General features: G+C 47.7%; 2 protein-coding genes and 1 long non-coding RNA gene across 14 annotated transcripts in view; 1 reads left to right on the top strand and 2 right to left on the bottom strand.

The window, feature by feature from the left end:
- The window catches only part of LIPE (lipase E, hormone sensitive type), a 37,956-nt gene extending 37,794 nt beyond the window's left edge, over positions 1–162 (bottom strand). For 2 of the 4 annotated variants that reach the window (XM_077259885.1, XM_077259887.1), the window contains exon 1: positions 9–162. In XM_077259885.1, the coding sequence (XP_077116000.1) occupies positions 9–63 (55 nt within the window). In that variant the 5' untranslated portion in view covers positions 64–162. The remainder of the gene's footprint in view (positions 1–8) is intronic. The other 2 variants (XM_077259882.1, XM_077259883.1) reach the window with 1 other exon arrangement.
- LOC143770347 (uncharacterized) overlaps positions 140–16,471 on the top strand; it is a 137,351-nt gene continuing 121,019 nt past the window's right edge. For 2 of the 3 annotated variants that reach the window (XR_013214612.1, XR_013214613.1), the window contains exon 1: positions 140–222. This is a non-coding gene — a long non-coding RNA (uncharacterized LOC143770347). The remainder of the gene's footprint in view (positions 223–16,471) is intronic. The other variant, XR_013214615.1, reaches the window with a different exon arrangement.
- Positions 11,029–16,471, bottom strand: part of LOC143770343 (cell adhesion molecule CEACAM1-like) — a 93,433-nt gene continuing 87,990 nt past the window's right edge. For 4 of the 7 annotated variants that reach the window (XM_077259873.1, XM_077259877.1, XM_077259874.1 and 1 more), the window contains exons 10-11: positions 13,961–14,021; positions 11,029–13,574 (exon numbers count right to left, since the gene is read on the bottom strand). In XM_077259873.1, coding sequence (XP_077115988.1) covers positions 13,962–14,021 — 60 coding nt within the window. In that variant the 3' untranslated portion in view covers positions 11,029–13,574; position 13,961. Of the gene's footprint in view, positions 13,575–13,959; positions 14,084–16,471 lie in introns of those variants that run through there. The other 3 variants (XM_077259880.1, XM_077259881.1, XM_077259879.1) reach the window with 2 other exon arrangements.

Raw genomic sequence — 16,471 nt, 5'->3', positions numbered from 1 at the left:
TCACTCACTGGCATGTCCGTTTCTCTCCGCTCCATCTTCCTCCTCCTCCCCGGCAGGCACCATCTTGCAGTAACGTCATCGGACAACTGAGAGGGCGACCACGCCCTTTCCTCAGCTCCCGCCCAGTTAGGGAGGTGGTCACGTGAGTGACAGGTGTCAGTGACCTGGGGGCGGGGCCAGGTCGGCCGCCTAGATACGGCGGCTCGCAGAGCTGCACCACAGGTGATACTGTTTCCCATGGCAACCACCAGTTTGGTTGCTATGGGAAACAAATGTTTCTATAGTGATACTTCAGCTCCTTTACTGGGACCTTTAGTTTTTCTTTTATTTCTCTTTGATATTATTATTTGATATTTTAATAGATCTGTTTTTTATGGGCTCGACAATTCCTAATAGGTTTATTTATTATTTTACTTAAAAAAAAAAAAAAATATATATATATATATATATATATATATATATATAAATTTTTTTAACTGCCCTTTTGGGGACTTGAACCTGCCCTCCAGGTGATTGACAGGACTCCGGCACTGGGCGGATCCGGCCGGAGGCGGCACTGGACTCGTCTGGTCTCCAGTCGGATCTTTAATGTATTCCTCCTCCGGTTTAGAGAATAATATCCCTGTAGGCCATCGCGGAGCTGTTGTTTGGGCAGCTTGAGTCAGATGGGATCCACAGATTTGGAAGTGACAAGTCAGTCAATGAGAGGGCAGTAGTGAGTACACAGCAGGATTATTGGCTGCTAGGGACAGCGTGAGCCTAATATTCGGGGCAGCGAATTGACGCAAATACCCTTCTGTGTGTTTCCTTCTAATGTCCAAGGGCATCCTCGAGATGTAATGGCCAAGGGCAACCTCGAGATGTAATGGCCAAGGGCAACCTCGAGATGTAATGGCCAAGGGCAACCTCGAGATGTAATGGCCAAGGGCAACCTCGAGACGTAATGGCCAAGGGCAACCTCGAGATGTAATGGCCAAGGGCAACCTCGAGATGTAATGGCCAAGGGCAACCTCGAGATGTAATGGCCAAGGGCAACCTCGAGATGTAATGGCCAAGGGCAACCTCGAGATGGACGTTGGGGGCGAGGGGCACACTCAGCTTGTGAAGCTACAGAGAAAGATGGACTCGGACCACATGGGGCGGAAGGTATTGCAATCCAGATACACTGCTAGAGGTGAGGAAGATCCTCAAGGGCTATGAGAGCTAGAGAGGGGGATGTGCCACCTATCCCGAGAACCAGGGCTAAAGTTGTATCCGGTACCTGTGGGGAAGATGACAACTCGTTGGGCCTTATGTTTTGTTCCTGCCTGTAACTACTATACAGACTGTCATTCACACAGTAAAAGTTTGGTTTTTGATTGTTGCCCTGGTTCCAGAAGACGGATTCCTGGGGTCAGAAGAGGCCTCCCGGCCAGAAGTAAGTGGAAAGTAACACATACACAGCAGCAGATCGGGACTGAGACACACCATGGCTGTAGGATGCCAGAGCGAGTGGGGACCGAATCTCTCCCACGACTACCTCGCTTGGGCATCTTACAAGTCTCCCAACACATCCGTCAGGCTCCTGTGACAAGGGGGATTTGTAGAAGCAGCACAGGAGAGTGCGTACATGCCCTGACGAGTCTGGAGGTTAAGCACTGTTCATGTTTCCAGATCGGCCTCCATACTTCGTACAGTTACACGTTCGCTCATCCGTGGTATAATGGCGTGCTTCAATAATGAAGGAATTTGTTTTAATAGCTCACATAAGAGTTTGGCACACACACCAGGAATACCTGACTGCTTCATTGTTCCTTCGTGCCATCAGGACGCCTGCAGTAACAGTGAGAAAGGCTTGGCCATGAGTTATGGTAGTCCTGGGCACCACTATTCTAGTTTCAGAACTATGCTCCATCGCACAGCCTCCGCCGACTTGTCTTCCCATAATGCATCCTGGTGACATCTCTTTCCCAGGTAAGTGATGCGCACACACCCGGCCACCCTCATGAAGTCAATCCTGATTCATCAGACCAGGCTGCCTTAGGTGAGTTCGTATGATCACATGCCCTCATAGGTAGTTTCGGTGGCAGGCGGGGGTCAGCATGAGCACTCCGCCATTCACCATAAACTGCGGTGTTCTGCGGATCCTGACTCCTTTCTCTCATAGCTGTGTCTCATGTGTAGCGCCCCCACCGCCGCAGGGCCGAGGGGTACCCGGTACCGGGCCTCTGAGTCTCTGCTCTGGGGTTGTCACGGTGGCTAGGCCCAGTCCGTGACCCTGCCGAGGGGCGCACAGTGAAAGATGATGACGGGTGAAGGTGGTGAGGCTGTGGTGGTGCGGTGCAGTAAATAATGAGGACACCAGGTTGCAGTCTCTTTACTGAAGATTTCTGGGTCCTCAGTCCGGAATCCGGATAACCAGGCTGCGCAAGTCCGGCCGGCCCAATGGCACCTCCAGAGTTCTCTGAGCAGGTGGAAATCTGTGCCTTCCTGCTAGCGCTATGTGTTGTGGTCCTTCCCTGCTGTGCTTACGGAAAGTCCCCACAACTGTTGTGTCTGTTTCTTAAGTTCCCTCACAACTCGATTAGATGATGTTCTGCTAATCCTCCGTCCCTCCCTGGTGTTCTGGTTGGGACGGCACCCGTTTGACGGGTAGGCTCAGAGCTCTTCCGGGACCCTAGAGTCGCCCCTCTCCACAAGTTGCCCCCCAAGACTGCATAGGTGATTAAAGTTAGACAGCCCGCCTTAGACTGACTGTCCTGCCGCTGTTTGGAGTATTGCTTGAAGCTGAATGTTATGATACTCCCTCGGCGTTCCGGCCACCGGTAGTGCGCCTCAGTAGGATGTTGCTTCGGTCTTACAGCACGACTCCTACTGGTATTTCTCCTTTGCGTGATCTCGTTTCTCACTCAGCACAATCTATCTCGCTTCTAATCCTTCCTTGGGCACCGCCGCTATCCTGAGCAGGCACGGTCCCGTTACGTTCGTTCAAGTTGCCAAGCCTCTGTCAGGATCCCACCCCTGACAGAGACCCTACTGTATCTTCCCCCACAACACCCTCTGCCACAAGGTGTTGCCTGGTTCCAACCCAGTCAGCTTTCTGATCTAACTTCCTGCCTGACCCCCAGTTTACCCACTATGGTGGGGAGTGGCCTAGTGAATAGAACCCTTAGCTCCCCCCGGAGGCCCGACTGTGAAATGTATTGGTGTCTGTGATACCTGATCAGATTAACTCTTTCAGTGCCATCAGACGCACCATAGCTCCCCTTAGTGGCGGAGCCACAGTACTGCAACGACCAGGACTCTGGGGCGCTGCACTCCCCCCTGGTTAAACACAGTACTCCGGGACTGAGAAGAAAACAACAATACAAGTTAGCAAAAAGACATACAGTTTTGTTGAGGGCAATAACAATAAGTATACTTAAACAGAGCTTCCCTTTATGGGAGGTGAGGACACTTGAACGTTACAAACATGGTTAGATATCATAGCAACATGCTACAATTAACTTTTCTTACCCAACCGGGTATTCTACTAAGTGCAAAATTGTGGAACAATAATTTAACATTGCCTTTAAGGACATACACTCTGAATCCACTAAAGACCTTCTTATAATCACATTATAAGGCAAATTAACTTTTTCATTCTCCTTCTTTAAATCTGCAGGACCGCCTGTCCTAACGGCACCAGACCTACTGCCTCTCCTTTCTATGCAGGACCGCCCCGTTCAGCCCGGGCCTACTGCCTTTTCAACTACTATACACAGTATAGAGCATAACATTACTTTCAGTTTAAGAGCACCGAGCCATTTTTACATGACTCCCCTGAGGACTCAGGGTTCACCTTCTATCCCCATTATCTATCAACATTATCAAAAACACTTTCTATCGAACATTAAACTTTCTCATTATCTTTCTCACTAACATGCATGCTGGACACCACGTCTACCCCTACGGGCCCACTGCATCCTTCTTCTATCTTCCACTTTCTTTCGGAGAACATCATCAGCATTTCTTTACAATTAACTAGCTGGATACATATAACTTTCTCATATAAACATTATCATCACTTTCTTTCATCAAACATTATTGCTATCTCTTAGCCTTTAAAGCAATATCACCATTTAAGTGCAACAGATGAACATCCCCTTTAAGAGGGAACCAAGTCTCCATGAGGTAGCATATCTTCTCAAGCTACCAGTCCTTACTCGGCAAAGGTTCCAGTGTGGTATCTTCACAAAGAGTCCTTTTTGAAGTAAAACCAGTAGGGAGCACCTTTAATAAGGTGCAAACTATGTACAAAAAGTTTGTATCATGCACTGTTCATGATTGCGGCAGTTCTGGAAACTTGTGCAAAACTTAGAAAAAACAAACAAAACAATAGGGATCCCGGGTTAACAAAAGGATCCCCTTAAGAGTTAACCCTGGACGGGTTTTAGCAGCAACATAAGAGAACAGTAACTATTTACATTTATAAAGCATTTATGCTTACTCATTTTCCGGGGAAGAAGGTGATTTCCTTCCGGGCCTCACCAGACCAACGGGTCGTGCTGCCGATCCAGGGAGCGGTTCTGATCCCAGCAATGACAGGATCCCTCGCCGCGATGTTCTTTTCACTGATGATCCCACACGCCCCCCAGGTACATGGTGGGTCCGGGTTCCCCGCCGCTCCGCAGGGACAGGTTCTGTGGCTTTTGCAGCAGGAGGTTCATCCTCTGATGCTCCGGCAGTGGCTTGGAGTGCGACGCACCGCTGGACGCCCCGCGCCATCCAGCCAGCTTCGCCTGTTGCCCTCCTCCACCTGGTGTAGGTTACAGCATCACCTGGCTCCAGGTCGCGAGCGAACCTTCCTCCGCAGGGCTCTACCTCCTCCCGGTCCACGTGGACTTGTAGCGGCTCCCCGATCTCCTGTATAACCCCTCTTCCATGTCGGGGGTTGAAGGAGACCACTACACCCCAGTGGGACGATGGGACCTCTGCGACGTTGGTCAGATCAACCTGGGTTGCCGGTTGTGGTCGGTCTCGCCATGCAGCCACCAAGCGCCGCAGGTGTTCGGCCTCTGGCATGATCTTCAGGCCCTGCGTCTGCAACGCACTTTCAGCCGCGGCCGGGTTGGGAGGAGCAGGGGACACTAGAGACAAACGGACCTCAGTGGGCTGGCCCAGCCGAGCGAGCACGCGGGCATCAGCCTCCAAGCGGCGTGCTATCCGGCGGGCCTCGGCTGCAGCTACACACTCCTCAGACAGTGGCAAGGGGGGTCAGCCCATCGGTGGCTCCGTGAGGGTCAGTCCCCGCAACGTTGGCGCATCTGGGGCTGTGTCGAGTGGCGCAGCCTCAGGCTGGATCGGGTCAGTCCCACGCGGTGTTCCCGGTGTCGCCATCTTTTCTCCTTCTCCAGTGTCCTCTTCCCGCGGTCTCTTTCGTGGGCGGCCCCGTCTCCATGGTCTCCACCCTCCAAACAGGATCAGGAGGCGGACCTCAGCTGTTGACGGACACGTCCTCAGGACACAGAAATATTTAGACTGGGCGGCCATTGTTGTTCGCGCTCTCCAGCTTGCCTACGCCCACTCCACGCCCCTCTTCTCCTCCTGCGCTCTCCTCAGCGCTATAATGGCGGCGGATTTTGGCGGTAAATGGCACAGCACAGTCTTTGCAATAAAGTACAGTCCAAGCACAACAAATCACAGTCCCAAGGCACACATGACCTGATTCTTCAGGCTTAAGTAGAATCCTGTTCGTGACGCCAAGTTGTAGCGCCCCCACCGCCGCAGGGCCGAGGGGTACCCGGTACCGGGCCTCTGAGTCTCTGCTCTGGGGTTGTCACGGTGGCTAGGCCCAGTCCGTGACCCTGCCGAGGGGCGCACAGTGAAAGATGATGACGGGTGAAGGTGGTGAGGCTGTGGTGGTGCGGTGCAGTAAATAATGAGGACACCAGGTTGCAGTCTCTTTACCTCTTTACTGAAGATTTCTGGGTCCTCAGTCTGGAATCCGGATAACCAGGCTGCGCAAGTCCGGCCGGCCCAATGGCACCTCCAGAGTTCTCTTAGCAGGTGGAAATCTGTGCCTTCCTGCTAGCGCTATGTGTTGTGGTCCTTCCCTGCTGTGCTTACGGAAAGTCCCCACAACTGTTGTGTCTGTTTCTTAAGTTCCCTCACAACTCGATTAGATGATGTTCTGCTAATCCTCCGTCCCTCCCTGGTGTTCTGGTTGGGACGGCACCCGTTTGACGGGTAGGCTCGGAGCTCTTCCGGGACCCTAGAGTCGCCCCTCTCCACAAGTTGCCCCCCAAGACTGCATAGGTGATATAAGTTAGACAGCCCGCCTTAGACTGACTGCCCTGCCGCTGTTTGGAGTATTGCTTGAAGCTGAATGTTATGATACTCCCTCGGCGTTCCGGCCACCGGTAGTGCACCTCAGTAGGGTGTTGCCTCGGTCTTACAGCACGACTCCTACTGGTATTCTCCTTTTGCTTGATCTCGTTTCTCACTCAGCACAATCTATCTCGCTTCTAATCCTTCCTTGGGCACCGCCACTATCCTGAGCAGGCACGGTCCCGTTACGTTCGTTCAAGTTGCCAAGCCTCTGTCAGGATCCCACCCCTGACAGAGACCCTACTGTATCTTCCCCCACAACACCCTCTGCCACAAGGTGTTGCCTGGTTCCTACCCAGTCAGCTTTCTGATCTAACTTCCTGCCTGACCCCCAGTTTACCCACTATGGTGGGGAGTGGCCTAGTGAATAGAACCCTTAGCTCCCCCCGGAGGCCCGACTGTGAAATGTATTGGTGTCTGTGATACCTGATCAGATGAACTCTTTCAGTGCCATCAGACGCACCATAGCTCCCCTTAGTGGCGGAGCCACAGTACTGCAACGACCAGGACTCTGGGGCGCTGCAGCAGGCGGGGGTCAGCATGAGCACTCCGACCATTCACCATAAACTGCGGTGTTCTGCGGATTCTGACTCCTTTCTCTCATAGCTGTGTCTCATGTTGCTCCTGTAAAAAATCTAGTGAGATGGGAGAAGTACATGTGCCAGAGTTGGATCTTGGACTTTCACCTGGATGAAGTCCCAGTGCCCTGCTCTCTGGTTTAGGGTGGCAGGGAGCAGAGGAAGCCAGCAACTAGCCAGGATTTCACCATCTGGCCAGGGGTAAGGAAATCTTGCCTAAGGAGCAGTGATGTGCCCTCATTTCCACCTTTGGCCCCTATGGAGAGTTGTCTGGAGTGAGAGATGATGCTCCTGAGGCGGCAAAGAGAAGAGGTCACACATGTAAATCCTGGGATGAGTGCGTATTCAGGGAGGAAATTACCACCGTTGGTTGCAGGATCTTGAGTAACCTCTGCAATTTTGAAGATGTCGGGAGAGTTTGAAGTAGATTCAGGAGCAGCTTTGCTGTACCAATGTAAGGATTGACTCAGCATCCAAGAAGCAGAAGCCAGAAATTCAAAGCCCAAATACAGAAACAGGGATGAGATGAACATTCTGATGTAGTGGAGGACCTGCATCTTGGAGGGTAGTGGGCTTTTTAAAGAGAAGCAGAAAAAGGTCATGAGGTTCTCTGAAATTGCATAGAAAGCCCAGGTTGTGGAGGAAGATGAGGATAGACATCCAGAAGGGAAGAGAATATATGGGAGTCTCCATCTGGAACAGTTTTTGCTGCCTTCTTCAGAAGTAGTGATGAGGAGAGCAACATTTTGGATGGGTTACTTATTGCTCAGATATACCAGCTCGAGTCTCCAACGAGGACCTCTCTTTTGGGGGTAACCTACCTGATGACGTTCCTGGAGAGAATAAAGTGAAAAAAAGAGATGAAGACAACAATGCAGGAGTTGAGACTGGTCTATGTTCCTCGCTATGTGCGCTCTTGGTCACCTGAAAAGTTACCACAGGGTATTGGCCCCATTAGCGTCACGAGATTAGGCTTTGAAGAGGACTCAGAGCATAGGAGCAGGGAACAGAAATTTAAGATGGCAGAGGCAGATCGGATGGTGACCAATCCTGGGGCACTGGTGCTGATGGCTGTTCTTCTTTTGGAGGGGTTTGTTCAGTGCAGTGGTGCTCAGGTGCTCTGTGAAGCCATTGAGATGATGGGTGCTGGGTCATCTGCTGCATGTTGATATAATGTCTCTCGTAAAAAGCTTTAGGAAGTCTAGAGACAATGATGGGAGTAGTGGGTTGGATGCTAGGAGTTTGAGTATATGTGTGAATAAGGGCAATACAGATAGGACTGTTGGTATAAATACAGGAGGGGTGGGTGGATAACAGGACTAGTGGTGATGTCAATGTACTGTGGTGGAAGAGGCATTGAATGTTGCTGTGGCTACAGAGCCTGCTGGGTCAACAAGGGTTAAGTCTGTTTTCGAGTGACAAAATAGTTCAGCTAGCTAATTTATTCCATATGCCCCCTTTCCCTGGCAGCGAGCTCTCAAGTTTGCAGTTAGGAGAGTGATGGCACTGGGCCAGCTAGCTAGCCATCACTTCCATGCCTGGACTCTGGGAATGGCATGTTGCAATGATGTCTCTTTAAGGTCCTTTAAAAGGGGAAGAGGTCAATCGTTATAGAGGGAAGAGACAGGCATATATAGACAGGCATGGTATGGCAGCCCTTAAAAAATAAAGTGTGGGGGGTTTGGATTTCAAGACAATCGACATCTAAACTCAGATTATTTTGTCTCCTCAATCTTTTATTGGTTTTGTTTGCTCAGAGTGTCTTGACCTTCTTTTTGGTCAAAGCTGGTGAAGAAAGAGCCTAGCCGGTCGATGTCTTCAGAATGAAATCAAGAAAGTTATTGTTTTAACATGTAATGGGCATAATGAGAAGTGGTGGAGGTGCCAACAAGAAAAGAACCAGGATGAGTTTGGCATCTGATTGGGGAGACAAGACTTTCATGAGGAAGTTAAAACATTCTGGCAGTTCTGTTACCCACATCCCTTAATCATCACTTCTAGGAAGGGACAGGATCCTGACCTTCTACCATGGGAAGCTGAAGTTCTGCAGAAGGTCCCTCTTTGTGGGGGATCTAGATCATGTCACTGTTCTTCTGTGAGGACATTAGCTGTTACCTCTTTGATGAGCTGTGGCATTTGATCAGTTGTTGGACTTGTGCTTTTTCCGATGGTGTCATGGGGCCTGTGCTGGAGAGCCGATGATTTGCTTCCACTGTGGATGGCATTGGTCCGAGGAGGAAGAGCAAAAACAAGTCACCCTCTAAGCTGAGGCGACTTTGGAACCATCAATAAGGTGGAGAGCTTGAGCGGACTCAATTTTGGGTCATCTCTAGCTCTTTTCTGGAGACTAATGGTGGAATGAGAAAATTGGACTTGTCTGTGGGTCCATGAAAATACAATAAATATTTAAGTTTGAATTTTATTTATTTATCCATGAGTGAAAAACACTGAAGGAACAAAGACGATTAACACTGACACATGAATCAAACATTGCTGAAACTTGGATCCAAAACAGTGTCGACGCTAGGACCATTTTTCGTGTACGTGATCTCCTGTTTCTGGGTGTAACTTTTTATTCAAACGGAATTCTAAAAAGATATTGTACAAACCATATACACGCAAGGTTTCAAACATTGTGGACATTTCCAACAGTACAATCAAGTCACATACATTTTTTAACGATCAACTATCAATGATGGTCAATGATAAACAACGTTTTTGATTGATCGTCGTCCACCAGGAGTGGTTATGATCATTTATCACACTTATTGTTTACTGGTCACATATTCTCCAGTGTTGTACTCAGGTACTAGTCATTCAGTCTTTTCCATATGCCCAGTAGACCTTTCAATCCAACTGCTAAAGTTACGTCTGGTCAGGGAATCTTCTGGTTGGGTTCGGTAATGTGATCCCGGCATGGAACGGATATGTCCACCCAGTCTAACAGAGGGATGCTGCAAGCAATGGAAAGCCCATCTAGGAGAGGATGTAGTGACACAAGTCTTTTAACTCTTCAATTTTAGTTTTTGCATTTATTTTTTCCTTCTTGTCCTCCGAAAAGCCATCATTTTTTTTGTTTAGTTGACATACTCAACCTGTTTTGAATGACACCATTCATTTTACCATATAATACAGTGAAAAATTAGGTAAAAAGTTCCAAACCCAATAAAATGGTACTGCAGCGCCCCAGAGTCCTGGTCGTTGCAGTACTGTCGCTCCGCCACTAAGGGGAGTGATGGTACGTCTGATGGCACTTAAAGGGAACCTGTCACCCCGTTTTTTCGGTATGAGATAAAAATACTGTTAAATAGGGCCTGAGCTGTGCATTACAATAGTGTAGTTTGTGGACCCCGATTCCCCACCTATGCTGCCGAAATACGTTACCAAAGTAGTCGTTTTCGCCTGTCAATCAGGCTGGTCTGGTCAAAAGGGCGTGTTGTCTTCCCCCAGATTTTGCGTAGTTTTCCGTTGGTGGCGTAGTGGTGTGCGCATGCCCAAGGTCCCGAATCCTCTGCCAGGGGATTTAAAAGAGCGCGCTGTTCGTTATTTCATTGGTGATCGGTGGGCGCGGCCATCTTCCTTTGGCCGCGCGTGCGCAGAAGCGGCGCTCTGCTGGCCGCGGCGCTCTGCTGGCCGCGGCTTCAGGAAAATGGCCGCCGCGATATCCATCTGCGCACGCGCGGCATCCCGCGGCCATTTTCCTGAAGCCGCGGTGAAGCAGAGCGCCGCTTCTGCGCACGCGCGGCCAAAGGAAGATGGCCGCGCCCACCGATCACCAATGAAATAACGAACAGCGCGCTCTTTTAAATCCCCTGGCAGAGGATTCGGGACCTTGGGCATGCGCACACCACTACGCCACCAACGGAAAACTACGCAAAATCTGGGGGAAGACAACACGCCCTTTTGACCAGACCAGCGTGATTGACAGGCGAAAACGACTACTTTGGTAACGTATTTCGGCAGCATAGGTGGGGAATCGGGGTCCACAAACTACACTATTGTAATGCACAGCTCAGGCCCTATTTAACAGTATTTTTATCTCATACCAAAAAAACGGGGTGACAGGTTCCCTTTAAGGAGTTCACCTGACCAGGTATCACAGTCACACATTACACTTCACACTCTGGCCACCAGGGGGAGCAAAGGGTTCTATGATTAGGCCACTCCTCACAATCTGGTAAAACTGGGGGCTGGATAGGAAGTTAGAGAGAAGCTGACTGGGTTTTGCCCAGGCAACACCTAGTGAGAGAAGAGGTTGCTTGGGAAGATTCAGGGGGGTCCCTGTCAGGGGTGGGATCCTGACAGAGGCCTAGCGAAAAGGACAGATCGTTACGGAGCCGCGCCTGCACTTCATTGCGGCGGTATCTTAAGAAAGGACAAGAAGCGAGGTTTATTGTGGAGAAGTGAGAAACGAGATCACAGCACAGAGGCGATAGAACCAGTAGGAGTCGTGCCCCGAGACCGGCAACATCCTACTGAGGCGCGTAGCCGGTGGCCGGAACGCCAAGGAAGGCGCATTACTTCAAACCAACGGCAGGGCAGTTAATTATAGGTTGGCTGTCTCACCAAAATCACCTAATGAAGACAACGGAGGCAATTGTGGGAGAGGGGCGACACTAGGGTCCCTATAAAATAACTCCAGGCCTACCTCGTCATACGGGTGCGTCCTATCCATATCATCTGGGGGACGGAGAGAAAGAACAGAAACATACACGACAGTTGTGAGGACTATCCCGTGGTTCTCAGCAGGGAAGTACTACAACACCCAGGCGCTAGTAGGTAGGCACTGATTTCCACCTGCAAAGGGAACTCTGGATGTGCCTTCGGACCGGCCGGTCTCAGCCAGCCCAGTTAACAGTGCTCTGGATTGCGGATGCCGAAGCCTTCAGTAAAGAGGTAAAGAGACTGCAAACCTGTGTCCTCGTTATTTACCGCAACCTACACGACCACCTTCACCTTATATTGGGCGCCCCTTAGCAGGACCACGGACCGGGTCGGGCCACCGTGACATCCTCCGAACCGAGAGACCCGGTACCGAGTACCCCGCCGTCCTGCGTCTGGGGGCTGCTCCAGTACCACCCCCCCTCCCAAAAAAAAGCTTCAATTCTGCCAACGTTCTTTTTGGGTATTATGTTTATGTCATTCGTTGTGTGATTATAACAATACCAAACTTGTCTTTGCGTTCCTTTATTTAATAGGTGAAAAAATTTTATAAAAAAAATGATTTCTGATGGTTTTCTCCCTTAATTTTTTTTTTCATTTTTCTGTTGATGAAGTTGTATGAGGCCTTGTTTTTGCTAGTTTTGCTTGCTTTTTATTACATTTTTTGGGAAGAGATGCAGTGGTCAAAAAAGGACATTTCTACCTTTTCAATTTTGTTTTGTTTTCACGATGTTTAACATACAGGTTAAATACATTTCATAGATTGGAGGTATTTTTAACATTATTGTATTGGTAAAAACGGCGAGATATACACATTTATTTTTTATATTCTTTATTTTTTTTTATATATGCTATTTATCTTTTTTTTGTATGCCTCCAAGAGGATTTTCCCTTACCATCACTTGTACTATATACTGCAATACTTCAGTAAATAGGGAAAATCATGGTCTCCTATGTAACTCAGCCTGTCGACAGTCTTCAAAGAAGTACCAAGATGGCGGCCATGGTTCTCTCAGTAAGTGCATGGCTGTCAAGACAACCTATTGGCAATCGGCAATCACGTCGTGGGTGAGATGATGGGTGTCCAAATGTACACCCCAATGGGTTGTCCTTGTACCCCACGTTAGGCCCCGATGACATAAAAAAGTCAATACTCACCTCCTGTGCTGCCACCGTTCCCGCGGCGTTGGCGCTCACTATGCCCGGGGCTCTTGTGCTGTGTTGTGACACTTGACCCTGGCACCCAATCAGCGCTGGAGTCACCATTTCCCCCTTCGCACTGATTGAACATGAAGAGGAAATCAGGGCTGCAGCTGCTCCCTAGGAGAGCGAGTGAGGACATTGCAGGAACGGTGGCAGCACGGGAGGTGAGTATAGGTTTTTTTATGTCATCAGGGTCAAGGGTGGGGTATGAGAAGAAGTTCTCCAAGTAGTGGATAACTTCTTCTTAAAATGTCACTGTCAGGGATTGGCGGTCTCATTCAAGTGTCTAAACAGCAGCAATCAGATCTAGCTCCGCTCGCTGCTGTTAGACGCAGGTGCTTGCTGTATAGCACAGCCGGCATCCAACATGTATGGAACGAGTGCTACTCCTAAACCTTCTCCATATACCCACATGCAACATAGGATGTAAAAGTACAACTTAAACAGGTTATAATAGCAAATTAGGACTTGTCTATAGTATGATTACTGAGGGTCGCAGCACTCTGAGCCCCACCGATCCCGAGGACGGGGCTCAGCATCCACACTACGGCTCCATTCATTGTTTATGGGTCAGTTGAAGATAGAGTACTGCTAAAAATATTCACCATTTTACACTTCTATTACTGTAGTGCGATAATAAAATATTGTAACTATATGACGTATGTAATATGTAAGGAATATAAACAACGATGAGAAATGACGCCATAATGGCTGGTGGGTCGTCTTCTTGTGTCCAGCCACATAAATGGAGAGGTCATCACGGTGTGTTTCCAGACGCAGATCCTATAAGATGGGAGACGAGGATTATAAGTGGCACGTATATGCGATACATAGGAAACAAATCACAGAAAAATAGAATTGTATTTTCTAGAATAAAGCATGGAAATGACGGCACATTATTTATATTGTATCGCTAGTAGGTTTTATTGTATCACTGTAGCATGTTATTAATGACAGTGATAATATAAAGGAGTAAGATGTGCTGAATTCATTAAGACTTGGGCAATTCTAGCTGCTGTGCCTATCACAGCCAAACTAGAGAGTACACCCTGTCTGCCTTCTAAGTACTGGAGAGATGCTGCTCGACAGGATGGGTAACAGACAATTTACAGTCATAGATGACGTTCCATACAGAATGTTTGTAAACTGTCAAGAGATTATACTGTTACCTCAATTTGGCATAGTTTTTTCATAATTATCAGTTCCAGGCTCAGTGTCGTCATCCGATGTCTGAGGGTAAAACGCAATATGAAGCAAATGTGTATATGAAAAGTCAGTCGTCAATCAAAGTCCTGAGGATTCAACAATGTAGAGTTTAATTGTTAATAATGTATAATAATAGTTATATTTTTGTACATAGCGGCAGTATTATTGTAGTTATATTCTTGTACATAGGAGCAGTATTAAAGTAGTTATATTCTTGTACATAGGAGCTGTATTATAGTAGTTATATTCCTGTACATAGGGGCAGTATTACAGTAGTTATATTCTTGCACATTGGGGCAGTATTATAGTAGTTATATTCTTGTACATAGGAGCAGTATTATAGTAGTTATATTCTTGTACATAGGGGCAGTATTATAGTAGTTATATTCTTGTACATAGGGGTAGTATTATAGTAGTTATATTCTTGTACATATGAGCAGTATTATAGTAGTTATATTCTTGTACATAGGGAGCAGTATTATAGAAGTTATATTCTTGTACATAGGGGCAGTATTATAGTAGTTATATTCTTGTACATAGGGGCAGTATTATAGTAGTTATATTCATGGACATAGGGGGCAGTATTATAGTAGCTATATTCTTGTACATAGGGGCAGTATTATAGTAGTTATATTCTTGTACATAGGGGCAGTATTATAGTAGTTATATTCTTGTACATAGGGGCAGTATTATAGTAGTTATATTCATGGACATAGGGGGCAGTATTATAGTAGCTATATTCTTGTACATAGGGGCAGTATTATCTACTATATAACTGTCTAAGGGTCACTTCCGTCTTTCTGTCTGTCCTTCTGTCTGTCCTTCTGCCTTTCTGTCACAGATATTCATTGGTCGCGGCCTCTGTCTGTCATGGAATCCAAGTCGCTGATTGGTCTCGCCAGCTGCCTGTCATGGCTGTCGCGACCAATCAGCGATAGCCACAGTCCGATTAGTCCCTTCCTACTCCCCTGCAGTCAGTGCCCGGCGCCCGCTCCATACTCCCCACAGTCACCGCTCACACAGGGTTAATGCCAGCGGTAACGGACCGCGTTATGCCACGGGTAACTCACTCCGTTACCGCCGCTATTAACCCTGTGTGACCAAGTTTTTACTATTGATGTTTCCTATGCAGCGTCAATAGTAAAAACATCTAATGTTAAAAATAGTAAAAAAAATAAAAAATCATTATATACTCACCTTCCGCCACCTTTCCCGCTCCTCGCGACGCTCCGGTGACCGCTCCATGCAAGCGCAGGTTCCGGTGGCAAGGATGGTCTGCGAGAAGGACCTACCATGACGTCACAGACATGTGACCGTGACGTCATCACAGGTCCTGCGCGCCTGCGCGAGAAGGAGGCGACAGGACTACAAGGGGCCCTCGGAAGGTGAGTATATGTTTATTTTTTATTTTTTAACCTGTGACATACGTGGCTGGGCAATATACTACGTAGCTGGGCAATATACTACGTGGCTGGGCAATATACTACGTGGCTCTGTGCTGTATACTACGTCGCTGTGCAATATACTACGTGGCTCTGTGCTGTATACTACGTCGCTGTGCAATATACTACGTGGCTGGGCAATATACTACGTAACTGGGCAATATACTACGTAACTGGGCAATATACTACGTGGGCTGTGCAATATACTACGTAGCTGGGCAATATACTACGCCACTGGGCAATATACTACGTAACTGTGCAATATACTACGTGGGCTGTGCAATATACTACGTGGGCTGTGCAATATACTACGTGGCTGTGCAATATACTATGTGGCTGGGCAATATACTACGTGGCTGGGCAATATACTACGTGGCTGGGCAATATACTACGTGGCTGGGCGATATACTACGTGACTGGGCAATATACTATTTGACTGGGCAATATACTTCATGGCAGTGCAATATACTACGTGGCTCTGTGCTGTATACTACGTCACTGGGCAATATACTATGTAACTGGGCAATATACTATGCCACTGGGCAATATACTACATAACTGGGCAATATACTACATGGGCTGGGCAATATACTACGTGGACATGCATATTCTAGAATATGCGATACGTTAGAATCGGGCCACCATCTAGTAGTAGTTATATTCTTGTACATAAGAGCAGTATTATAGTATTTATATTATTGTACATAGGGGCAGTATTATAGTAGTTAAATTCTTGTACATAGGAGCAGTATTATAGTAGTTATATTCTTGCACATAGGGGGCAGTATTATAGTAGTTATATTCTTGTACATAGGGATAGTATTACAATAGTTTTATTCTTGTACATAGAGGGCAGTATTATAGTAGTTATATTCTTGTACATAGGAGCAGTATTATAGTAGTTATATTCTTGTACATAGGGGCAGTATTATAGTAGTTATATTCTTGTATATAAGGGCAGTATTATAGTAGTTATATTCTTGTACATAGGGGCAGTATTATAGTAGTTATATTCTTGTTCATAGGGGCAGT

This window comes from Ranitomeya variabilis, chromosome 4 (assembly GCF_051348905.1).
Source record: "Ranitomeya variabilis isolate aRanVar5 chromosome 4, aRanVar5.hap1, whole genome shotgun sequence".
Lineage (NCBI taxonomy): Eukaryota > Metazoa > Chordata > Amphibia > Anura > Dendrobatidae > Ranitomeya > Ranitomeya variabilis.
This window is presented reverse-complemented; position numbering and strand designations above follow the sequence as displayed.